This window comes from Rhinoderma darwinii, chromosome 8 (genome assembly GCF_050947455.1).
Source record: "Rhinoderma darwinii isolate aRhiDar2 chromosome 8, aRhiDar2.hap1, whole genome shotgun sequence".
NCBI classification, from domain to species: domain Eukaryota; kingdom Metazoa; phylum Chordata; class Amphibia; order Anura; family Rhinodermatidae; genus Rhinoderma; species Rhinoderma darwinii.
Genome location: NC_134694.1, coordinates 74309997 through 74336999, shown reverse-complemented (window position 1 = coordinate 74336999; position 27003 = coordinate 74309997). Strand labels below are relative to the sequence as shown.

General features: G+C 41.9%; 1 protein-coding gene across 3 annotated transcripts in view; it reads right to left on the bottom strand.

The window, feature by feature from the left end:
- Positions 1-27003, bottom strand: part of LAMP2 (lysosomal associated membrane protein 2) — a 58971-nt gene that overhangs the window by 17475 nt on the left and 14493 nt on the right. Inside the window, exons 3-9 of one of the 3 annotated variants that reach the window (XM_075835765.1) lie at positions 26116-26329; positions 19507-19662; positions 18553-18764; positions 14346-14471; positions 13199-13253; positions 12753-12920; positions 7123-7542 (exon numbers count right to left, since the gene is read on the bottom strand). In XM_075835765.1, coding sequence (XP_075691880.1) covers positions 7403-7542; positions 12753-12920; positions 13199-13253; positions 14346-14471; positions 18553-18764; positions 19507-19662; positions 26116-26329 — 1071 coding nt within the window. In that variant the 3' untranslated portion in view covers positions 7123-7402. Of the gene's footprint in view, positions 1-7122; positions 7543-8841; positions 10415-12752; positions 12921-13198; positions 13254-14345; positions 14472-18552; positions 18765-19506; positions 19663-26115; positions 26330-27003 lie in introns of those variants that run through there. The other 2 variants (XM_075835764.1, XM_075835763.1) reach the window with 2 other exon arrangements.

Below are 27003 nucleotides of genomic sequence, written 5' to 3'. Positions count from 1 at the left end.
AGGCGTCTTTCGCCCAGAATTTCCTTACTTCTGCCAGTAGGAGTATTTGTTTCTCTTTTGGGAGGAAGGAATGTTGAAGGGAGGAGTCTAGTAGCACTCCTAAGAAGACCTTCTGTTTCTGAAAGTTGATTATCCATCCCAATTCCTGTAGTAGGGAAAGAACCTGTGACGGATGACTGTCTAAGATAGACGGAGTATCTGCTGTCAACAAGAAGTCGTCTAGATATGGGATAATTACTATGCTCTGACTTCTTACGAATGCCATGATCTCTGCCATAATTTTTGTAAAAATTCTGGGGGCGGAGGAAATGCCGAAGGGGAGGCAGGCAAACTGGAAGTGGAGAATGGAAGGACCATTCTGAATCGCGAATCTGAGGAATCTCTGGTAAGCGGGGTGGATAGGAACGTGATAATACGCATCCTTTAAAATCGATCGTACACATTGATGCCTCTTCCCTTATTAGAGGAATAGTCGATCTGATAGACTCCATCCTGAATTTTCGATATTTCACCCACTTGTTTAGGACCTTCAGGTTGATTATTGTCCTGTAGGAACAGTTTGGTTTTTTGACTATGAAGATTTTTGAATAGTGACCTTTGAATTTTTCGGTGTGGGGAACTGGAGTAATGGCTCTCAATTTGAGTCGTTTCTGGACGTCCCGGATAAGGATCTGATGAAGGTCTTTTGCTTGGTACTGGGTTATTAGAAACTTCTCTGGAGGAATGGAGGAAAATTCTATTTTGTACCCTTCTTCTAGGATCTTTAGAACCCAGGGGTTCTGGGTTATTCCCGACCATTTGGGATAAAATTGTAGGAGTCTTCCCCCCACGCTCTTGGCATCATTGCTTTGAGGGCTGAAATGAATTATTGGGGTTAAGGAGATATCCTCGACCCCTTCTTCCTTTGGGGTAACTGCAGCGACCGGACTTCCCTTTCCCGCTGTAGTTCTGTAAGGTAGGTTCCCTCGGTTGGCGAAACCTCCCAAACTGAGGGGGTTTTTTTGGTTTCTCTTCAGGAAACCCCTTTTTCCTATCTGCTGCATTATCCAGCATGTTATCCAGGAGAGGACCGAACATCAGAGACCCTGTAAACGGGATAGAACATAATTTGTTCTTGGACTTCGTATCTCCTGACAACATTTTGAGCCATAATGCTCTTCTAGCAGCATTTGAGAGAGCCCCATTCCTGGCAGCAAATCTAATAGATTCCACTGAAGCGTCTACCAAGAATCCGGTTGCCATCTTTAGTAAGGGTAGAGATTCTAATAGGTCTTGTTGTGATGTCTTCATCATCAAATGGGTCTCCAGCTGGTTTAACCATATAAACATTGCTCTTGCTACTGATGTGGCCGCGATATTAGTAGAGATCAAATGCAGAGGAAGATTCCCACGCTCTTTTCAGTAGCCCATCTGCCTTTCGGTTCATGGCGTCCTTCAACTGAGAGGAATCTTCAAATGGGATTGCGTTTTTTTTAGCAACCCTGGCTACCGGGACATCTACTTTTGGGATCTCATCCCAAGGTTTAGTGTCTTCTGGATCAAAGAGAAGTGTGTTTTTAAAATCTCTTGAAATGAAGAGCCTTTTTTCTGAATCCTCCCATACAGTGGTCACCATTCTTTTGAGATTTTCGTTTACCGGAAAAACCTTCATTTTCTTTTCCGTTAGATCTCCAAACATCTCATCCTGGATGGTATGTGGTTGGTCTTCTTCGGGAATATCCATGGTTTCCCGTATTGCCCAAATTAATGTATCAGACATCTCGGAAGAGAAGAATTTTTTTTTCTCTCGAGTGGATGAAGTTGAAGGCAAGAGTTCCTCTCCTTCTAACTCACCCTCCTATAGGTAATAACACTCCTGCTCCGAGTCAGACCCCTGAGAAGGAGGACAATATTTTTGATCCACTTCAATCCGTGGTCTTTTTGCCCGGGAGTGTGAGGGAGTTTCTTGAGGAGGGGTGAGGGAGGCTACTGACTGACTCACTTCTTCACGAATCATAGCCCTAAGTTCAGACATAAACATTGGTTGTTCCTCTTTTAGTATTTTTGCAATACAATCCTGACACAATTGTTTCCTATGTGACTCTGGCAATTTTTTTGCACAAGTCGCACATTTTTTAACCTTTTTATCAGTTTGTCTCTGAGAGGAATCTTTATCCTAGAGAAAACAGAAGGTAGGTAAAGTATGGTGTGCATACATAAGGAGTCATAACCCTTACCCCAAGGGTGAGACTCACGTGACCCTGGGACATATCTGGAGTTCCGTCAGGACGAGGAAGTTCCATACCGCGACAGGTAACAGGCAATGCAATATGCAATCCACAAAATCAATCCAAGTTAGAGGTATCAGCTCTAACGACATACCTGTGCGTGTCCCTTTAAATGCGGGCGTTTTGAATTTCCCGCCTTCCAAGATGGAAGTAGCCCGACCTCATTTCCGGTCGGCTATTCGTTGAGATGCAGCCGCTCATAGCCGGCGCTGAGGCTTGCTATGCGGCGCAGCGAGGATACCCTACCGGTGCTTCCAACCTATGGAGCTGCCAGTAACTTAAAGTGCAATGTGTCACGAGAAAAAACAATCTCAGAATCGCTTGGATAGGTGAAAGCATTCCGACGTTATTACCACATAGTGACACGTCAGATTTGAAAAATGAGGCTCTGTCAGGAAGGTCAAAAGTGGCTAAAGAGGGAAGGGGTTAAAAGGCGTATTGGCAGTCACTAACGGGTTAAAGGGGCAATGTGATTTGTTGCAAAGGACAACTACTCCCCTTTTTCCTTGCACTATTTGATAGATCTTCCAATTGTTATTAGTCAAAGAAATGTAAAAATGATGCTACTGTGGGATGAAGTGGAGGACAGTAAGAGTCCTATTACATAGCCCGACGAGGGCCGTGTGAACGAGCGCCGATCAACGTGACCACACGATTGCTCATGTCACAAGGAGCAGTGTATGGGGACGAGAACTCCTTACTACAATCAATCACTCGTCCGCACATGTTTCTATCATATTGGCAGCATATCTCCTTGTTTACACAGGAAGATGTGCTGTCAACAACTATATTTTATGCTGCCTATACAATACAATCAGCTGACGAACGAGCGTTTGCTCCTGTTTAATAGGCCAGTGTAAAAGGGCCTTACCACTGCATCATAGAATTAGGTCAGTAATTTAAAAAACAAAAAGACATGTGCATGTAAAGCTATAGCAAGGGGTTTAAACCCTTAAAGGGAACCTGTCACCAGCATTTCACCTATTGAAGTTTACTTATCCCTCACTGGCCGCTGCTATCAAAAGTTCATTGCCGTTATCCCCTCTCCCAAACTCCTCCTCTGTCTGTAAATAACAGTCTGCAAACATTTTGCGCTTAATAATCTGGTATCCCTTTGTGCGCACCAGAAGAGGACAATAATGCACAAGTGGAGGCTTTTGTGTGCTGGGGGAAGTTGAGGAGCTGTCAATAAAAAGTAAGGAGACGGGATAAACTCAGACTTGAGGAATGAAGATATGACTCTTCATTTGAAAAGAGTCAAATCTTCATTTTGACGATATGACTCTTTTATGCTCATTAGCATAAGGTGCGGGAACACTAAAAAAAAACTGAATATTAAAGTTAGTGCCGACTAAAAAGACCATTAGCAGTTATATAGAAATTATTTTTCACCCACTACCTGCAGGTATTGCTGGTTTAATAGGTGAAATGCTGGTGACCGGTTCCCTTTAATGACTGCCAATACGCCTTTTCACGGCGGCTGTTAAGGGTACTTATTCAAGGTGCTGTGACATAAGACCGGCACGAGTGTCCTGTGCAGGCTAAAGCGGGTGGTTTCAAGACAGTCAGGCACCTGCTCTAACGGGCGGGATAGATTTCAACATCGATTTCACCTGTTTAACCCATTAGACGCAGCACTCAATAGCAAGCGCCACATCCTAGTGGTTTTGGAGGGAGGGTGCACCCACTCTCCCCCCATCGGCACGCTGCATTTGCAGGGTACCTATGGCTTCTTTGGCAACCGGGGCCTAACAAAGGCCCCCAGGACTGCTTGTAGTCGATGCCGGCTAGACCATGCCTAAGGCATGACCTAGCAGGTGCCTGTCAGTTTTAGGGTATGTTCACACGCTGAGAGGCAGTTACGTGTGAAAAGACAGACTGTTAACAGCTGCCTCGTTTCACACATAAAAGCTCCTCCTCGTAATTTACGAGGCATCTGAGACACTCTTAAACCTTGAGCCGTGCTTCATTGATTTCAATGAAGAACGGCTCAAATTACGTGGCAAAAAGTGCCCTGCACTTCTTTGCCGAGGCAGTAAATTTACGCGTCGTCGTTTGACAGCTGTCAAACGACGACGCGTAAATTACAGGTCGTCTGCACAGTACGTCGGCAAACCCATTCAAATGAATGGGCAGATGTTTGCCGACGTATTGCAGCCCTATTTTCAGACGTAAAACGAGGCATAATACGCCACGTATACGTCTGAAATTTGGCCGTGTGAACATACCCTTATATGGGCAGGCAATACGCTGCAATACAGAAGTATTGCAGTGTATTATAAGAGCGATCAGAAGATCGCATAGTGAAGTCGCCTAGTGGGACTAAAAATAAAGTTATCAAAAAGCTTAAATAAAAATTCCAAACAAAACACACCTTTTTATCTTCTAAAATACCTGAATATAAAAAAAAAAACAAAATAAAACATTACACATTTGGTATTGCGGCATCCGTAACGACCCCACCTATAAAGCGGTTACATTATTTAACCTGCATGCTGTACGCCGTAAAAAAGAAAACCATGGCAGAAAAAAAAAAAAAAAGTGATCAGAAAGTCGCATGTACTCAAAAATGGTACCAATAAAAAGTAGAAGTCATCCCACAAAAAACAAGACCTCATACAGCTGCGTTGGCGTAAAAATAAAACGATTGCTCTTAGAACATGGACACAAACAAATGAAAAAATAAAAAATATAAAAAGTATTTAGGCCCCATGCACACAACCGTGCCCGCAATCACGGCCCGCGATTGCGGGCACGGCCGGCCGCTGACTGACAGCCACATTTTCGGGCCGTGCTCCCATACAAAGTATGGGAGCACGACCCGCAAAATGCGAAAGAATGGACATGTTCCATAATTCCCGGAACATTTCCACGGCACGGACACCCTTCCGTAGTGCTACGGAAAGGTGTCAGCGTTCAATGAAAGTGAATGGCTCCGTTTTTGCGGTCCGCAAAAACGGAGGTATTTTACGGTCGTGTGCATGGGGCCTTACTGTGTAAAAGTACTAAAACATACAAAATCTATATAAATTTGGTATCGCCACAATCGTAATGACCCACCGATGAGTTATGTTATTTATACCATACAATGTTTTTTTGGTTTTTTTTAATTACATCCCCAAAAAGTTAAATAAACTAAGGCCTCATGCACACGAACGTGCTTTTGCGGCTGCAAGTCCCCCGAAAATCCACGGCAGAATTGCAGCCCCATTCATTCCTATGGGGCCATGCACACGACCGTGGTTTTCAGGATTCGTGCATGGCCCAGGAGACCACAGAAAGAACGGGCAAGCCTTATTACGGCAGTGTTCTGCGGTCCAGGCTCATTAAAAATAATGTGCATGGCTCGCGATTTGCAGGCGGCTCGGAGCTGTCACTTAGTGGCCGGCCAACCCAAAAATCACAGCCGTGCACATGGCTACAGTCGTGTGCATGAGGCCTATGTACCCCAAAATGGTGCTTTTAAAAAAAAAACAAAAAAAAACAAAAAACAATTTGTCCTGCAAAAAACAAGACCATATACAGATATGTCGACGCAAAAAAAAAAAGTTATAGCTTGGTCATTAAGGTCTAAAACAGGCTGGCCATTAAGGGGTTAAAAGAATAAAAAAAATAAATAGTTTTACCATGGGACTGCATGGAAAAATAAAATTATGACTATTAAACCTAGTTATAGTATAGAACATATATACTGCCCATTTGTGAACGGTATTGCTTCTACATGGGCCAACGCACTTTTGAAAGTATAGGTATGCTATAGCACGGCAACCAATATGTATATAGACAAGCTGAGGAACTTCTAGTAAAACGTATTTTTGAGAGTCAATTTAATAATTGTATTAAAAAACAAAAAGAAAATTCCCCAACATTATTGAAGTTGCTGCCTTCAAACCGGATTTCTCCTAAAATAACCTGCAAGGAAGTAGGGTGTTCCAAATCTCCACCCGTTACCAAAGCAGGTGGTTGTAAACAGCGGCCTGTGTTCTGCGGATTAGCCTAGTTGGGCAGGTACATGGAATCTATGATGAGAAAGCTGACATTTGTAAACGGATACTTTCCCATCATTAGTGAACTGGTATTCATATATTTTTAAAGGGGTTATGTGGTACCGAAAAGTATTAACAGTATATTCGCTGCAGTATGCGAGTACAGTTGCTAATATACATTCCAGTCCCCCATCGCACTGATTGAGGTTCATAGATTATTTTTCATAGCGCTGGTGGGGAAACGGTAGTCCAGTGGCAGTCTTCCTTCATGACGACAAGCCATTGTCATGTGACCAGCCCCGCTGTAATCTATGTAAAAGCAGTAGTTACTGCTTGTACATAGATTGGATACTATTTGCGTGTAGGGACACCCCCCTTTTGACAATGGGAATGATCACATCTAGTTGTCAAGTTATCATAGCATTTCCAAGTGGAATAAGGCCCTGTTCACATCAGCATTGCCCTTCCGTTCAGTGGCTCCGTCGGAGGTTTCACTGTTCACAACGGTGACAAATGTAAACCATTAGCAAAAAGTTTCCGTCACCGTTGAAATCAATGGTGATGCAAACAGAAGCAAAGGTTTCAGTTTGCCTTTCCGTTGAGGCGTTAACCCAACGGAAATCTCAGACCTAACACCTCAACGGAAAGCAACACTGATGTGAACAGGCCCTAACAGGAGACAAAATTCTTAGTTACTAAATCAGACATGTCAGGAAAGGTGCAAGGTCCTCTTAAAAATTGTCGGGATATAACAATTCGTTTTTAAAATGTACAAAAGTGCAGTGATTCCTCACTGATTTATATGCAGGTAAAAAATCATTTTACAAAATTTAACTACAAGTCAAGAGAATATATAAAAATACACAATGTCATGAGAAAACTTAAATTTTATTGAGGAGTATTTCTATTTAATAATCCAAAAAAGGAGATCAGTACACACAAATATTCAAGTGGTATTGGACATGATTAAATACATTTAGTAGAAGAAAATAAAAGCTTTCTGCAGAATAGAGGGCAGTGAATACGTATTGTGCTTAATGGAAAAATCAGGAGTAACAAAGGGTAATACTATATAGTAGGCGGTCAAGTCAGTTCTGTTATTTTTTCCGTGCCAAAAACTTCCAGCACCAACCCCAAATCTTAGAATCCTTAAAAGTGTTCATATCCAGCTGAACGCCGATTTCTGCGGCCAATGAAATAAGCCACCATCACTAGGACTACAAGGGCTCCCAATGCTGCTCCCACGACTATTGGAACAGTGAAGTTCTGATCTGCAAAGCAATCTTCAGCTATATGTGGAAAACCGCAAACAAAAGAAAATAAAAAAAACCAAAAACTACTTAAATATCATATGCACAAGAAATGAGAGCAGGTTATAAGAGAAAAAATAATTGGGACGGATATGCCAGGAAGCGGAGTTCTATACTGCCGTTACCAGCGCTGCAGGATCAAGGTGTTTTTTTTTTCATCTCTACAGAGAGTCAGTTTTTAATGGATTATTAATAAAGATATTGAACTGCTCATTTTGTTATTTGATATTTGGAACTATAGTTATAAAGGTTGGCTGTACACCGTAGATAATGCCACTCATACTGTTAAAGGGATTGTCCACTACTGTACAACGGATGACCTATCCACCGGATAGGTGGTCAACATGTTCTCTCCAAGATCAGTTATGAAAGCACAAGGAGATCTTGAGTAGCTATCTAGTGGGACATGATCAAAAATGGGGTTCCCCATGCAAGAAGATCATAGAAAGGAGAGTTTGTAACCAGGTCGTAGGTTACGGATTAAAAACGTAATTAAACTAGAATGTGGGTGAGTGCAACGAATTTGTTACTTTGTGAATATTTAATAAAAGTATCTGTTTTTTTGGGTTCAAATCAGTTCTGTTTAGATCAGGTTTTGGTTTGGTATGTTGAGATTAATATGCGAGGAGGCGGAGCATGACACAGGGAATCTCTTTGGTGTTCTTTGAATCCCAGCGTCATGCATTACCATCACAGGCCCTACGCTAGACATAAAAGTGTTTACTTGGAATGGGTTCTCTCGTTATTAAGCTAAAGAAGGCTAATTCCGCACTACATTTTAAGGACTGTTCATAAACTCTTCTTCATGTATCCCTTAGGCTAGTGACGGTTGTGGTCCTTTAAACAAATGGGACAGTGGAATCATAAGACATCCTGTTTCAGAGCATTGATGTCATACTGCCTGAGAGACAGTAACTCAGATGGGAACCATAGGGTGGCAAATCGAAGGGATTCATACGTTCTTCCATTACACAGATGTCTTATATTACATATGGTTTCACAAGTGAAGTTTTACTTGAAAACGAAACACTGCGTGCGCTGCGGAATTTCATTTACATCTATGGTATAGCCTGCATTTCTGTACATTTGATGAATGATCCGGTGCATCCCTTTGGAGGTAAAAAAAATCCTGTACAGCTAGAGCTAACCTGAGATAGCTACCAACACTGACATGGTGCTCAGCCAAGTGATAAGGTATCTGCCTACTCAACTTACGGACTAGTTCATTATGTAAAAGGATTAAAGAAAAATAAATTCTAAAATGATTTAACTCCCACATTGATTTGTCACTCAGTTTTATTGTTGTTTGGTTATAATGGTTATTATTCAGGTAAATCAAAATCCTACATACAAAAATTCTCTAAATACAGGAGCACAGAAATTTGTTTTTTGTTTTTTTTACACATACATTCTATTACAGAAGAACTTCACAGTTGTTCGTTCTATTCCCTTGGATTGTTTAATTTCATAGGATATATAGAATTCCATTGATCAATGATACATTAAAAAAAGGAAGATGGTAGCTGGAACTCTGAAGCTAGAGTGCCAAAAATATCCATCGTTGTGCGCCCTGTTAATAGGTAGGGAGCGTAGTCTACCAATAACTTGACTGAGCTAAAGCTTCAGCTGACTTCGTCCTCATCTGCCTTGAACATAAATTTGGAAATGTAACTGAGCTGGAGATCTGTCACGTGACTAGACTGGCTTTACATGGTCAACTGTCCAAGAAGCAATTTTGGGACATTTGACAACTAATATCTAGATACATCATTTTATAAAATAGATGTCTTATAGTAAACCAATAATCTACTGGTTCAGGTATTTAAAATGATTAGAATTGTGGTGCTAAGATGGTTTAGAATTTTTAACTGAAGTATAGTTTGGGAAAAAGCATAATTAAAAATAAAAAATTATACACTCAGCACTTATATATCAAGTAAAAGCTCAGTCTTAAGAATCCCCAAAAGTGAGAACACACGGAGTAGCAATCACTTGCAGCCGGAACCACGTCCCCATACAGTGCAAATGGGCGAACGATTGGCAAAATTGTGCAGCCATTCGCCACCACATGTGGGCATGGCTTCGGACGCATGCGGCTGCCGCTTCATGCGTGCGCACCCTTAGAGCCTGAAGTTGGGTGTGAGGGCCAGTGCTGGCGGAGTGATGTCTAATGTTACCTGGATTCATGTCAATACTATACTTATGGGACCAATATTCTTCATATTTGATAGTAAGGGTTATTCCTGGACAGATTTGTTTAGGGAGGCAGCAGTTTTATCCTGTGTTTTAATAAAGGAGTGAACTTCGGTTTAGTGGCATCAAAGCCTGTACTGAAAGATCTAAAGTCTTAAGCAATATCCAGGACTATTAATAAATGCCTACATTTGGAATGAAAGAAGCAGATGGATAACTGAACAACATGGAGGGGAAAAAAAAAAAGTTCCCTTCTATTTTAGCAGCATCATTTTAGTTGCAGGACATTTTTCAAACAGTAAACGGACAGACAACCTGCATCTGCAATGTACATACAAGTCCTAACGTGCCATACCAGCCAAACACTGGCAAGGTACCATGGGACTTGTAGTACCACCACTACAGCTGAGGGTATGCAGGTGGTCACAGCCCTGAATAGTCAATAGTGGGAAAGACATGTTGCAAATTAACTTGCACCTACTTCAAAAAGTGCAAATCAGAGGGCAGTGAGATGACAATTACAGGGTTTGATATCCAGCATAGGTTTTTCTTCTACCAATTAAGTAAGCAATCACAATAACAACAATTAAGCCAGCAAGTGCAGCACCAACTATGATTGGAATTAAAATGGAGTCGTCGTCGAGGAAACATTCAGAAGCTGTAAATGGAAAAAAAATCAAAATCAAATGGGTGAAAAAGAAAAAATATGAAGTGTAAATGAAAGCCAAGGAGGCCATCAACCTATTTATAAAGCGTATGCTTGAAGAAATAAGTCACAAGCAACTAATGGCCATAAAGTGGATATGACAATTCACTTACTTTCCCCGGGAAATACAAAATAGGGCCTGTTCACATCAGTGTTCGCTTTCCGTTCCGGGGTTCCGGAGGAGGTTTCCATCGTGGAACCCCGCAACGGAAAGTCAAACGGAAACCTTAGCTTCTGTTTGCCTCACCATTGATATCAATGGTGACAAACACGGCTAATGGTTTCCATTGGTCACCGTTTCGGCAGGTTTAAGTTTGACGGAATCAATAGCACAGTCGACTGCGCTATTGATTCAGTCACAAAAACCTGTAGAAACGGTGACCATTAGCCGTGTTTGTCAACATGGATATCAATGGTGAGGCAAACAGAAGCTAAGGTTTCCGTTTGACTTTCCGTTGCGGGGTTCCACGATGGAAACCTCCGATGGAACACCGGAACGGAAAGCGAACGCGGATGTGAACAGGCCCATAATGTGTTCAATTTTTGTGGTTTTATTTTTCCTAAATTTCCGGAGGGAAGAGTAGATACCACTAAACATAATTTAAGGGGTATTCCCAGAATAGACACGGATCTATCCTTTAGATAAATAACACTGGGACCCTCACCAATCAGTAAAACCAGGGTCCTAACTGCATCCCCTCGCAGTGAGGAGGAACTTCAAATGCAGCAGAGGACAAGAACACACAGAGCCGCTACAATCAATTTCTATTGTGCTCACAGAAACAGCGGAGCTTTGTACTTTAAATGGAGCAGCAGACTAGTTTGCGCAGTGCTGTTCCATTCAAAGTTTTCCTCACTGCGGTCTTGCACGGAGAAGGAACAGGGGGCTCGGAAAGCCCTGTTCTAGTGATCGATGGGGGTCCCAGTGGTTGGTCCCTGAGTGATCAGACACTTCTCACCTATCCTGTGCGCTTACTGCACTGTATTCTGTATGTTTGAGGCCAGGTCCACATGTAGCAGAAACAAAAAAAACAAATTTCTTCATGGATTTGGGCATGGGAAACCTGCAGCGGATTACAGTAGGAGCCATATGGATGAGATAACATATCTCATAGGCCATGGAATATTTTCAGGGCAGAATTTGACCTACAGCGCGGATTTTAAAATCTTCAGCATGTAAATTTATGCTGCCGATTTCACCCCTTTCAACACAGGGGGCTGAAATCTGTTGTAAAGTTTGAAGCAAAATCTACAGGTGACCCTTTTCGGTCGCATGTGGACCCAGCCTTAATTTTCTAACTTGCTGCTGTAGAAGCTACACCTGAATACAAATATGCTGAGTAAGTCCTAGTAAAGACACTGAATCAGGGGTTCCATTAGATGCTAGGACAGTGTACTGCAAAATTATTAATGAAGCTGTGAATAACGGCTCATGCTCACAGCCATATAAATACAAGCGCCAAATATTGTACTTTGATTTCTTGTGGAGGCTTTTTTTCCTCCTTATGGATTTATATGGAATCTGAGGGGGGGGGGGGGGGGGAAGCGCGCCATATTCCATCACATGCCGTAACTCAGAATCCGTACATGAAAATTTTTCTAAAGCTACTGCACTATGGACATGATTACTTGCATAGAAAACTAGAAAAAAAAAAGGCACTCAAAAAAAGGTGATGATTTAAAGGGGTATCACACACAAAAATCTACAAGTGTTTATATAGTTCCCCATGAAAAACTGTTCTGATCATGAAATGCAGCACACCGGATATTCTTGGACAATTCTGGTTATATTAGGTACGTCTATGGCCAACTGAAGTAGTGGTCAGATACAACAAACTGTATGGACAACGTGGCCAAGAATACATGTAAACTCTATGCATGAAATTAACTGCCGTCACACCTGATATTAGGCAGTGGGTCAGCTGGTCCACATCTCTTATTGCAGTATCGGCAGATAGAACCATTCTGCAAGATAACAGTGTATGATCCAATACTGGAGCCCCACAAGCCTAAAAGGTGAATTCCACACACACCGCTTTTCTACCGCTTTGTAGGATTGTGTACTTACCTGTGCGATTACTTTATGACTACTTTTATTTAACTATTACAAGGATCTGAATGGACAACTAGACCAGTAAGAGGAAATCATTTTATTATAGGTCACTAACTTTGCTCAAAAACAGTCAAATTACCTGCATTCACATGGAGCAAAAAGTTAGTGTTCCCAGCCCACAGGGGAGAAACAGAAGTGAAGTTCAATAATTTGATCACAGTATAGGCACACACTTACCTTTAGCATATGTCTCATTTTGTACATTGAAGGGCTGAACTCTTACATCAAAAGTATTAATGTTAAGGTCTTCTGACACCGTGATGAGCTGCTCTTTGTGGCACAGGTAAGAGTTGCTCATTGACGCTTCCCACAAGCTCAGGTTGTAGTTGGTTATGTGAGAAATTCCTGCAATGCAACACAATTAATCCCACATGAAACTTATAACACATAATCGAACAGAACAAAAAAAAACAGTATTCCTGGCAACACCTTCCAGCAACTTCAGTTTGGACAGTAAAGAAGCAAGAAAAATAGACAGGAGGCATGTGCAGCAAGTAAACAATAATGCATGCGACGGACACAGAATTACAGTTCGGAGCCAAATTATAACCAACTATATTGCCTCTCTGTAAAACCTCAATAAAATGTTATTTAAAAAAAAATAAAAAAAGAAGGACACATACCTGAAGCATTTGTGAGGGTGACATTAACTTCTTTAAGATAAAAGTTTCTCTCTCTCTATAGGAGGCAAAAAAAATAATAGGTTATGATAACTGTGTAAATGAGTAACTCCGAAGACGATCGTTGTGATTTACAACACTAGGTACACTTTGTGATTATAAAGTTTCAGAAGACTTTCTGGAACAAGCAGTCATGTGTATACATGGGGAATAACTTTCTGGCCATTATATGGCTTGCATGTGCTATTATTTAGCAGTTTTCTCCCTATGCAGGCTCTGTAATTGTCAGTTGTCCCAAAGCTAGTGAGTGGAACGAACTGCTATAATGTCATCTATACACTGCACATATATAGAAGAGAATCCTGCTCCCCCATCTATAGAAGCTGCAGGAGCATGGAGGAGATTATACAGCAGCATCGAGCAGTGTAGCTGAGAATCCAGCACAGTGGTGACAAATCTTACCAGAACGTCTGGGTCTCTCTCTGCTCCCTCCTCCCCCTCTATAGACTTGTATAGCAGGCTGTGAAGTGACACACCCAACCTTCTGCATCATGTAAATTCTGTATCCAGCGATTGACAGCAGATTACAGGAAGGGAGACAACTAGTGAAAGTAACTTCACAGAATTTGCATGGATAAATCCACCAAATTTGATGGCCCTGTTCACACAGCTTTTTGGCGCTGATCTGGACATGGAAACTACATCAGAATCCTAGGCAGAAGACCACCAAACCCCCCCCCCCCACAATTGATTTCAATGGGAGGCAGAGGTATTTGTTCCCCAGGTGGCTTTTAGCTGCTTGTGGGGAATAAAAGCGGCAGGTCTTTTGCCACGGTTTCTACCTCTGACCTCCCATTGAAATCAATGGGAGGCAGAAAAAAAACAAAAACCCACGGCACTTTTTGCCCGCAGTCCTAGCATCAGCTTTATGGCCACAGGCGATAAAACTGTGGCAAAAAAAGCCCAGGTATGTCAAAATCTGCCTCAAAATTCCTGAATTAATTCTTAGGTAGATTTCTTTTTTTTGCAAGCATAAAAAAAAAAAGTGTGTGAACAGTTGTTTGAAAAGTTAGTGTCCATTTAACTAGAAGATACAGAAGTGTTCCACCTTTCTTATAAAAGGCACTAGAGAAGTCGCTTAAATACTTACAACGGAGAAATAAAATTCCACAATAGTAGTGCCACTGTCGTTGAGCCTCAGAAGCGCACTGTCGTTTGAACAGCTTCCAGAACTGATGGTACTGTTGGGGTTAATGTTAAATTGAGTCCAGCGAGTCTAGAGAAACAAACACAATTTATCTGTAAATCAACAGAAAATATCTGTAGTAATGCTGGATGTTCAAGAGTGCGACACAAGTTGGCCGTACACAAATCTAATCAGTCTGATAATCAGGCTATGGGAGATATTGGATGATTTAGTCACTCTAGAAAGATATGTACACAATTGCAGCAATTTTCTTAATTTATCCAAAATAAGAAATTCAGCTTAAGTAGTCTTGGGAAAAAAAACTACGGTTTCATGTATGCAGCTCCTATGCAGACTACAAACAAAAACCCTATGTGTAGTGTGATCTGGCAGTCACTTGTTACTCCACTTCCTCTTGTTGCTAAACTACAGTTTATGCCATACAGCTGCATTCGGCATATACATCGTAAGATATTTCACCAGAACATGGTATGGTAAGGCCCTAAGGCTTTATTCAGACGACCGGGTGTCAAATCGGCTGTATAAGACGGCCATTTTTCATGCCCAGTTCGCACCCGTTCAGGACCTGTTTTCACGGATCCCTCAAATGAGTTGATTGAGGAAGCCGGGCAAAAATAGGACATGTCCTATTTTTTCCCAGGTCGTTGACCCGGTCCATTAAGAAAAAAAAATAACGAAATAAAATAAAAAATCTGTGAACGGCCCCATAGACCTGCATGGATTTTAATGCAGATGTGCGACGGCCGTTAAAAGACTTAGTCCCCCAGCCGATTATCCCGGTCATAAGAATAAGGCCTAAGCTAAGTTAGCACAGAGTTTTTTCCTGTAGATCCACTTCAAATTCGCACTAAATTATGCAGATTATGGTGCATATTTTCATGCCGAAAGACAGCGGAGAGTCTAAAAACCTAACACTACACATCTCCCCTGGCATTAGAACGTAATTTCATGGTTCCCGGACCATCTCTGTACAGCCAGCAATGACGTGTCAGCAAGTAATAGCTGGAAGCCGGGTGTACAGAGACCGGGGTGAAACTAGGGAAGCTTTGCCAAGGGAGCGCCAGATGACGAAGGTATGGGGACGGACACACACTAAATAAAAACAGCATTTAAGATCAACCATTAACCCCTTAATGACCAGGCCATTTTGAACGTTAATGACTAAGGATTATTTTTTGTTTTTTCACGGTCGCATTCCAAGAGTCGTAACTTTTTTTTATTCCGTCGACATAGCCGTAAAAGGGCTTGTTTTTTGCGGGACGAGTTGTATTTTGTATTTGCACCATTTTTAGATGCTTATAATATATTTATTAACTTTTCTTAACTTTATTTTAGGAGAAAATTTAAAATAAGCAGCTACTCCAGAATTTATTTTCACGTTATACATTTACACCGTTTACTATGCAGCGTAAACATGTTAACTTTATTCTATGGGTCGGCACGATTACGGGGATACCAAATATGTAGAGGTTTTATATGTTTTTCCTACGTTTGCACAATAAAAAGCCTTTTAGAAAAAAAATGACTTGTTTTTGCATCGCTGCATTCCAAGAGACGTAATTTTTTTATTTTTCCGTCAATGTGGCCTTATGTGGGCTTGATTTTTGCGGGCCAAGGTGTAGTTTTCAATAGTACTATTTTGCAGTACATAGGACTTAGATTAATTTTTATTAAATTTTTTTATGGGGGGGGGGGAATGGGAGAAAATAATTTTGCCGTTGTATTTTGGAGTTTTTTTGGACGCCGTTCATCCGGCAGTTTAATTAATATGTTCATTTTATTGTTCAAGTTAATACAATCGCGGGGATACCATATATGTGTTATTTGTTTTGACACTTACTAAATAAAACCACTTTTTGGGCAGAAAATAAAAAAAAAAGTTTTGATTTTCACAAATTTTTTTTTTTTTTTTTCACAAACTAACCGATTTAATTTTTTAAACTGACAGGCAATCTATTCGGTCATCCCTCCGGCTGCCATGGAAACCCACGATTTCTTTGGGGGGGGGGGCAACAGAGGGAGCTCCCTCCCTCTGTCAAACGCATTAGATGTCGCTGTCACTATTGACAGCGGCATTTAATGGGCTAGACTGCCGGAATCTGAGCACGCTTCAATTCCGGCAGTTGCAGCAGGAGCCAGGCTGTGTATAACAGCCGTGCTCCTGCCGCTGATCGCGTGGGTACAGTGGCAGCACACGCGCCATCACAGGACGGATATATCCGTCCTCCTGCGCGAACTAGCAGCTGCTGAGGACGGATACATCCATCCTTCGGCGTTAAGGGGTTAAAGAGGTAATCAGGCAAATCTCAAAAAAAAAAAAGGGGCTCCCTGACCCCATCCTACCTTGTCCTGCTGTCACTGCTCTCCGGCCACTGAGTCACGAGGCGGTCAGGACCACAGACAAAGCTGAGCTATGCCGTTTCCGTAGCTCCCGAGTTCCAGAAAAAGTATAGCTCGTCGTTCTACTCTGTTTCTGTCACTCCCATTAAATGCTTTGGGAGTTCCAGAACAGCTGAGCAAGCTCAGCTGTTTCTATACTCCTACCACCTTGTCAGTCAGTGGCTGGAGAGCAGAAAGAGCAAGGTAGGACAGGTGTCAAGAGGCCCTGTTCTAGATTGGATATGTCAAAGATGGGAATACCCCTTTAAGTGATCAACTTGCCACATTGTAGGTAGTCCCATAGGTACTGTATACATAGGTTCCAAGTTAGCTGATCAATCACGAGAAGTAACTGCTACTACAATTAGTCAGTGCACCTTATGCGTAAAGTCTATATAAACCTTTGAATGGCATAATATTTTTTTAAATATGTGATTGGTGCAACTTTATAGTTTTTATTAAAAAAAAATTAGTTTGAGATATAGCTGCTCTGTAATCTTTATACAGAGCAGCTGTATCTTTCGCTACAACCTGAATCAGTGAGTCCTGCAGACCGGACACGAAATCCACCTGTAATCTATTACATTTAAGTTATGAACTTAGATGTGATAGATTATAGGTGGATCCAGTGCATCAGACACCAACACTGGACCAGTCAGACCCGCAGACCTAACGAGAGAAGGATTTAGCGCTAGATACAGCTTATCTGTACAAAGCAGCTGTATCTCAAAAAATAAAAAATAAATAGTTTATTCAAAATTATTTATAAAGTTGCACCACACTGGCTGACCTTTCTGGGCAAAAAAAAAAAAAAAAAAAAAAAAAAAAAAGAAGAAGTTGACAGATTTATGAGTACTTCGTCTTTAAAGGAACAGTGTCATCACAAATAATTTTTTTATATGTTAAAGATGTTAGTGCTTTAATAAAAACGTTTATATTCATTTGTGTGTTTGTGTTTTACTGTTTCTTATTTTTACACTTTTTCTTCCCTATGGGGGGCTGCCATTTTTTGTTCCATTTCTGTGTGTGTCGATTAACGACACACACAGACATGGAATACGGCAGCCACAGTCCCATAGGGACTGCGAACGGCTCCCGTCCCATTGACTGCCGTGTACGGCGTCTGTGTGGGAACTGCGCATGCGCCGCTCCCACACAGTCCTATTCGAAATTGGCGCCGTCCGGCACCATTTTCCTGTGGACCGGAAGTCGCGGCCGGACAGTAATATTACTACTTCCGGTCGCGGCTTCCGGACTTGTGCACATGGAACAGCGGCAGCAAACGGAGCGGACGGGCCGGAGGGAGCCGCGGCGGCAGGAGCAGGTAAGAGATTTCAATGTATGTTAGTGTTTGTGTGTGTTTACTACTGTATGTAAACCTACTACACTGTGGGTTACCTCAAAAAATGGCGACACACAGTGTAGGAGGTTAAACCTTTCAAACCCCTCGTTTATCCCGGCACTAGCCAGGATAAAGGAGGGGGGGGATGCTGAGAGCTCACTAGAGCGAGGGCTTTTAACCCAATGTTGCAATGCTGCAATTTTGGGAACTAGCTCCATCTAGTGACCAAAAATGGGTAGTATTATAAATTAGAAAAAATTTATAATATTTCCTGACTCGCGAAAAAAATAAAAAAAATTTGAACAATGTTTAATCACCCACACACTAAATGTTTAATTTTTTTAAAAAAAACATGTTTTTCTGGCAACACATTCCCTTTAAGTCAGACAGACCACTGATACAAAACATGCTCGTGAACAATATTCTTACTTGTCCATCTACAAGCAGAGTGGCATTAAGCTGCAGGCCCATGGAAGCCAGCAGACATTTCTCTGAGCCTCTTGAAACAGAGTAGTTGCCAACGATTGGTTTATCAACAGGTTTTGTGGTTGGCGTTGGAGTGGTTGATGTTGCATTGGCTGTAGTTACTACATGGGTAGTTGGAGCTTGGGTACTTGAGGCGTCCTCACTGCAGTGGAACTCTGAATTAAAAAGAGAGAGAACAATGTTAAGCAAGAAAACTACATTTTGGCATTTTCACATACAAATATATGGGCTTAAAAACGACAAGGCACCCCACTCACACAAACTAAATGGAGTTTCAAATTTTATATACGGCAGGTCAAGGATGGGGAGTTGGGGGGGGGCGGTGGGTAGTATGGAGCAGGTATGTTACGGCCAACACTTCGGGATACCGCTCGTTTAACCCCCTTAGGTGCCGCAGTCACTAGCAACCGCAGCATCAAAGCAGTTAGAAACAGGAGGGCTCGCAGAATATTGCGACAAAACAAAATTTAAATATTTGCTTTCTTTCTTGTAAAAGTAGGGGGGGGGACGACAATAAACTCATCAACTTGGTATAGCCGTAATCGTATTTACCCGCGGAATAGAGTTTAATATGTTTTCACCGCACAGTGAATGCTGTAAAAAAAAATTAAACCCAAAAAACAATATAGGAATCAATATTTTTTTCCCCATTATACCCCACAAATTTTTTTTCCCAGTTTCCCAATACATTATATGGTACAATAAATGGTGCCATGAAAAGCTACAACGCTGCCAGCAAAAAACACCAGCCCTTACACGGCTACATTGAAATGGCTTTTGAAAGGTGGGGGTGGAAAAAAAAAAAAAAAAGCCAAATTCTGAACTAGACTAGAGGGAATCCTGAAACAGAACAAAGAACCAGACTCCAGCCTCAGCATGAATAGTCAATTCACTCACCTTGTTTCAATGTAACATTCTGAGCAAACGCGAGCAGGGAAACATTCCAGTAAACTTGTACAACATTTTCTGTAACTACAACTTCTTCATGTAAACACGTGTAGGTCACATTAATTGGTATCGGTTCATGAACAGACTTCATAGTAGTCAAGAGCCCTGGAACAAAAATGAAGTCATTAGCGGATATCTCTGAACATCTGACACTTCTGGATCAATATGACAAGTTTGTATATGCTGCCAATCCTACAAAATACAGACAGATATACGACTACCTTTACTAGAGCGCCTACACACAAAATCTTTTTTTTTTTTGGTTCAAGAAACATTTTTAGGAAATGGTTAAAACTGGATCTATGGATGCCATGAACATGGTAAATATATGACAACTAAATACGGTAGCTCGGGTTAACCACAATCTCCCAATGTGATGTTATTGGAACACATTAGGGCAGATTTACTGTTCAAATTATAGCCATAATTCTGGCTTACATGCCACGTGGAGGCATGGCTTAGTGGGAAAGGGTCTGGCCTGACAAGGGGCATGAACTGTGCACCAAAATTGTGCCAAAATTTTAGCTGTGGAAAAAGTGCGTAAAATAAACCAACTAATAGGCGGTATAAAGCAGAAAAAAAAAGGGTCTAGATAGATTCGCCAAATTTATCATACAACATGCACCATCTTGATAAATTTGGCACATTTTCTGACCACCATGTCGAAATTTACACAGTCTAAGGCTTCATGCACACGACCGTGCCCGTAATTACAACCCGTAATAACGGTGCTTAGCCGGCCATTTTTTCGAATCGTGCTCCCATTATAAAAGTATAAGAGCAAGGATCGTAAAATAAAACAGGACATATCCTAGTTTTTTCGGCAGGTTTCTACAGCACGAACACCCTCCCGTAGACATATGGGAAAGGTGTCAGTCAGCCATAGAAATGAACGGGCCCGTAATTACAGGCGATTTTGCGGTCGTGTGCATGGGGCCTAAAACGTCCCCATTGACTTCCGATCAGCTCTCCAAGTAATTAAAGCTATGGACAACTATATATAAGGTCTGGGCTATCAAATTAATTCGATTAACTCACCCTTATGGACTCACAATTCGGTTTAACAGAATCGTAGAATCTATTCTTTAAGGCGCAGTCGTACAGGAGGAAGCTCCGCCCTGCCGCCTAGCCAGCCCCGTTCGGTCCCTTTTTTCCCACGGAACTGGTGTTCTGTAGTGAACAAAACGATACAGTACAGAACAGCAGTTCCGTGGGGAAGCAGGGACTCCTAGTACACAGCTACACTGCACTGTAGATATCGCCCAGCTGTAGACCGCACCCCCTTGTAGATCGCACACCACCTTGTACCACAACCCCCCGCCCCCCCTTATAGAGCGTGCTGCTGTAGCTCCCAAAAGGAGCGGAATGCCCGGCCAAAGCATCAGAAACCTCTGGTCGGGGACTCCGCTCTTAGTGGTAGTTACAGCGGCACGATCTACAAGGGAGGGGGATTGGTGCTGCTATTTACAAGAGGTGAGGGTGCGCTCTACAAAGGAAGGTGGGTGGTGCTGCGATCTACATGTGGGGGTGAGATCTACAAGGTGGGGTACGATCTACATGGGGATGCTATCTGCAAGGGGTGCGGCATGGTCTACATGGGTGATGGCACTATTTCTACATGTGGGAACGGTCACTATGTGGGCACCATCTAGCCTTACAAATGAAATTATTTTTTTTTGTTACGGCTATGAAAGACGGACTGGAAATGGATGAGAATTGAGAGACTGATGTAAAATGGACATTAAAAACTGACCATTGATCAGTTTAAATGGCATTTTTTTTCTTTCATTGTCGTGTGACTGTAGCCTAAATGACTAATGCCAGGAGTCCCGTTCACATGTACCATGATCGGGCCGCGGAATCCGGCTGACACACAGACCATTTTTCAGAGTCGTGTAAACCTGGCAATGTCGGAGACCGGCTGAAGTGGTGACAGGTAGAGAGGAATATTACTGCGTGCACTAATTATAGATTAGGTTAACCGGTTCCCTGCTGGGGAACACAGAAGTTATAATCAATTAGAAAGACATTTTTACAATTGTGTTTATGATCAAATAAAGTATTTGCAGAGGTTAAAAGTTGTGAAGTTACATACAATAATTATAGCAATATATGTTAAAAAGTAATTTATATAAAAGAACTTCAATTATCTCTTGGAATTACTGTTAAACCAAAAAAAAAATTAATAAATAAATAAATGAGAAATCGAGATTCAAAGCGAAAATGTAATGAATGAATTGCACCAGGCACCCTGCCCGCTTCTTACTTAGCCCCTTCCTGATCATGGGGCAGGAGCAGGGAGGTGGATGATATTTGGAGCAGAGCGGGCTCACGATGTGTTTTACAGCTGACAAGCTGCTCTAACAGCCAGGAACAGCAATGGCGCTGTTCATGGCAGTTTAACTAGTTAAAAAAAAACTTGTATGTACCCAAAAAATAGTGCCAATAAAAACTACAGGTCATCCCGCAAAAAATAAGCCCTCTCACCGCTCAAAAGTTATGGCTCTCAGAATGTGGTATAACCGAACAAAAAATGTTTAAACCAAGAGTTTCTTTATGAAATTACAAAAATTAAATTTTTTCCTATTTTCTGTTGTCCAAAACCTGGGTGCGTCTTCTAGTCCCAAAAATACTATGTCGATCTATAGAAAATAATTTATTCCTCTAATCTCTCGTCATTTGTGTTTTTTCATAATTTTGAATTATTTTGCTTCTGTGATACATAGAAGCTGCAAAACCTAGAAAAGGTACAAAATTACATACAATTTAATTACAAAAGTGTGTTTTATGGAAAGATTTGTTCATAGCAATCTCCCAATATAATAAATTGAGTATATTATTAGCATGTTCGTATATAATTTGTATGTTATTGAAAATCCTCATTAGGAGCAGAAATACTGATACCTTCACATGGAAGTGTCAGAATTGAAAGGATCTAGTGGTACATTGCACTGTGTTTTAGCAATTGCAAGAAAATAGATAGATTTTTTTTAAATAAATCTAAACTATGGCACACTATTACACCGACAAAGGCCATACTTGCAAATGGACACAGCCAGGCCAGAAATGCTGATGAAAGGGCGAGCAGGTGCTTTAAATAATAATAGCCACTCCCACTAGTCTTGAGGGGAGTGGTGTGTGGTGCATGGGATGTGTAGTAAGAAATAATAAATGAATAGTGTGTGTGCAAGTGTAATACTATAAGTGAAATATAGGGGGCAGTAATAAATGAAGTGCCTCAATAGAAATAAATGGATAATGGGGTGCAAGTGAGTGAAACATGGAGGGATAGTGTGTACGTCATGAGGCACAACGTGTGTAGCCAGGTAGAAGCCTATTTGTGACGCCTTGATAATTCATAGAGCGGGCTACCCTGCTTGCTATGCCAAACAACAACACACCATGCTCTCCCAGCATCAAAGACCCGGCTGTGTCCAAGAGAAGCGAATATACATAATAATGAAAAATACCTGGGGTATTGGTAATCATTTTGGCCAAAAGCCCGCTCTATGAATTATCAAGGCGTCACAAATAGGCTTCTACCTGGCTACACACGTTGTGCCTCATGACGTACACACTATCCCTCCATGTTTCACTCACTTGCACCCCATTATCCATTTATTTCTATTGAGGCACTTCATTTATTACTGCCCCCTATATTTCACTTATAGTATTACACTTGCACACACACTATTCATTTATTATTTCTTACTACACATCCCATGCACCACACACCACTCCCCTCAAGACTAGTGGGAGTGGCTATTATTATTTAAAGCACCTGCTCGCCCTTTCATCAGCATTTCTGGCCTGGCTGTGTCCATTTGCAAGTATGGCCTTTGTCGGTGTTTTTGTATATGTCCCTGTGTTTTTATCGGTTCTGTTTGTGCATCAGGAACGTTCTGTTCCAGTTTAGGAGTTAGGGACTCGCAAGTCTGGGGATCCTTGTCGTGGATTGCGAGCTTGCGTCCTTTTGGCCAAAATGATTACCAATACCCCAGGTATTTTTCATTATTATGTATATTCGCTTCTCTTGGACACAGCCGGGTCTTTGATGCTGGGAGAGCATGGTGTGTTGTTGTTTGGCATAGCAAGCAGGGTAGCCCGCTCTATGAATTATCAAGGCGTCACAAATAGGCTTCTACCTGGCTACACACGTTGTGCCTCATGACGTACACACTATCCCTCCATGTTTCACTCACTTGCACCCCATTATCCATTTATTTCTATTGAGGCACTTCATTTATTACTGCCCCCTATATTTCACTTATAGTATTACACTTGCACACACACTATTCATTTATTATTTCTTACTACACATCCCATGCACCACACACCACTCCCCTCAAGACTAGTGGGAGTGGCTATTATTATTTAAAGCACCTGCTCGCCCTTTCATCAGCATTTCTGGCCTGGCTGTGTCCATTTGCAAGTATGGCCTTTTTCGGTGTTTCTGTATATGTCCCTGTGTTTTTATCGGTTCTGTGATGGCACACTATTGTGTGGTGTCAGTCGTTTTTACATTGAGCCAATCCTAAAGACCCCTTCTTAAATAAAAAAAAAATCTTTCAAATAATTAGGCAAGTACTACACTTATCTTTTGCACCAGTCTTGATAAATCTTGCCCAGGTGTGCCTACTGCTCAACATAGCCTGCCTTTTACTAATCAAACAGTAGGGGGAACTGGAGTTTCCCCCAAAAACCTGTAACTGTTACGCCTCATTCACACAACAGGGTCCGAGTGTCGGCAGTATTTCCCGGCCGGTTTGCATCCGTTCCGTGTTGCCGTTTTTAACCCGTTTTGCATCAGTTTTTTTCTCTGTCCGTTTAAAAAATCTGATGAATTTCATTTAAATTTGTTGCGCCACACAGCCCCCTGCAGGTGACGCCACACAGCCCCCCCCCCCCCCCCCCACCCACATTCCAAGACAAGTCACTGACTTCAATGTCCATATATGGACAGGGTAGTCAATGACTTCTCCTGGAGAGGAATTCCCTGCCACAGGTCGGGAATTCCACTTAAGAAGTGACGTCACTGTGTCCATATATGGACGGTGTAGTCACTCACTTCTCCTGCAGTGGAATCCCCAATCCCCAGCCAGGGATTCCAACTCCTACAGGGAGGAAGGAGAGAGCGCGAGCAACGGAATACATGGCCGTCAGTCGGGACACATTCCGGTGATGGCCGTGTATTACCCGGCCCCATAGACTTCTATGGGAGCCGGGCGGCCAGGTAAACGCCGAAAATAGGGCATGTCCCATTTTTTGACGGCCAGGTTTCCCGGGCCGTCAAAAAAATAAAAATCGGTCGTGTGAATAGCCCCATTAGGGGTCTATTGTTCCTAATGCAGCCGGGTGACGGCTGATTTATGAACGGCCGTCGCCCGGCTGGGAAACCCGGTCGTGTGAATAAGGGCTTAGCCCTCACACAGCCACGGCAGCAGAAAAATAAAAATGTTATGGCTCTAAGGGCCTGTTCACATCAGCATTTGCTTTCTGTCGGGAGAACCCCTCAACAGAATGGCTAACTCAAACCTTAGCTTCCGGTTGCATGACCATTGATATCAATGGTGACGGAAACATTGCTAATGGTTTCTGTTTGTCACCATTCCGTCAGGTTTCCGTTTGACGGAATAGCGCAGTCCACTGCACTAGTGTCTCTAAAACGGAAACCTGACGGAACGGTGACAAACGGAAACCATTAGCAATGTTTCCGTCACCATTGATATCAATGGTCATGCAAACGGAAGCGAAGGTTTCAGTTTGCCATTCTGTTGAGGGGTTCTCCCGATGGAAACCTCAGACGGAACCCCTCAATGGAAAGCCAATGCTGACGTGAACAGGCCCTTAGGCTACATTCACATGACAGTGAAAAAAAATGGCTAATAAAACCTGATCAACTCGGTTTTTCATGTCCGTTCTGCATCAGGGGGTCTCCAAACTTCCATACATTTCCAGTCAGCGTTTTTAAAGGTCGTTAAAAACAGGCAAAAATAGGACATCTCCTATTTTTTTTTGACAGCCAATATTCACGGGCCTTTAAAAAAAGATAAAAATAAAATGGCTGTGTGAATACACCCATAAATCATTGTTCTGAAAACGGCCATGTGACGGCCGTTCAAAGAACAGCCGTGTGAATGTAGACACACACGGTAAACTGCGTAAATAGAAGGCGCAAAAAAAAAAAAAAGTGGAATTGATGTTTTTTTCCCACCCCCACTACCCCCTAGGAAAAATCTTAATAGACTACATCTACCAAAAGATGGCACCATTAAAAAATACAACTTGTGCTGCATAAAATCAGAGCTCACTTGGCCAGGTCTATGGAAAACTGTTAAATTGTTACGGCTTTTCAAATGACAAAAAAAAAACCTAGGGGAAAAAAAAATAAAAAATTACAAAAATAGCTTGAACATTAAATCCCAAAATAGGTTGGTCACTAATACAGAGAGTACATTGGCAAATTGGAGACGTTTTCATACGACAATAAATAAGCTTCATTTGCTGAAACTGGAATAGGTGTAGAACACATTCATCACACACAAATAAAGGGATTACCTTTTCTTTTAGCGTCTGGAAAGAGTGCGCTGTCATTAGTATTGTAGGTAAAGACGATCACATCGATACTGTATGCAGTGCTATTCCTGGTAAAGTTCACACTCCATGAATGGTTGTTCCCAAAATTAACCACCAACAAAGGAGTTTCCTCGCTACTTCCACACGTACTGCCATTTGTAGTAACTTCATCAGGTGCACCGAATGTTACACTGGCCTAAAAGGAGAGAGGAGACATTAAAAAGTGGTTGTCAGATCTAGTACTCAGTGGTGGATAAGGAGATGTCAAATATTGCTGTTTTCTGGTATCCAAGGGAGATGTCCAGGGGCAGACTGCCCCACATCCGTCTAACTCCCAGCTACGGCCGTTGTGCAGGTTTCCTGTTCTGCTAAGATGGGAATCACTGTACACAGCGGCCACTACCATCAATACAGAATGCACTCATTTATTACAAAAAATAAAAAAAGTCAATTACACTTCAGCAGTCCCACACATTCGGCTGCTCCGCTTATAAGCACTGGGAAGCACACAATAGGCAGTAAAGAATAAGCAAGTATCCTCCCATTATTATGGTCTAGTAACAGAGTGCCGTCAAAGCTGCAATTTGACCACACCATGTATCCTCAGGGCTTTTTCACATTGGATGGAATAGCTGCAGATTTTCCGACAGGAAAAACCTGAAGTCTAATATAGTAGCAGCAAAATCCAATCCACACGCCGCAGATTTTTTATTTAAAAAAAAAAAAAAAAAGACAGAATGTCAATTTCCGACTCAAATTTGTTGCGGATTACCAGTGGAGCGACAAAAAAAAAATAAAAAAATATATATATCTGCAGGTGTGGCCAATTGTAAACATGAGGAAAATCCAGCATCATGGCGGTAGAAAAAT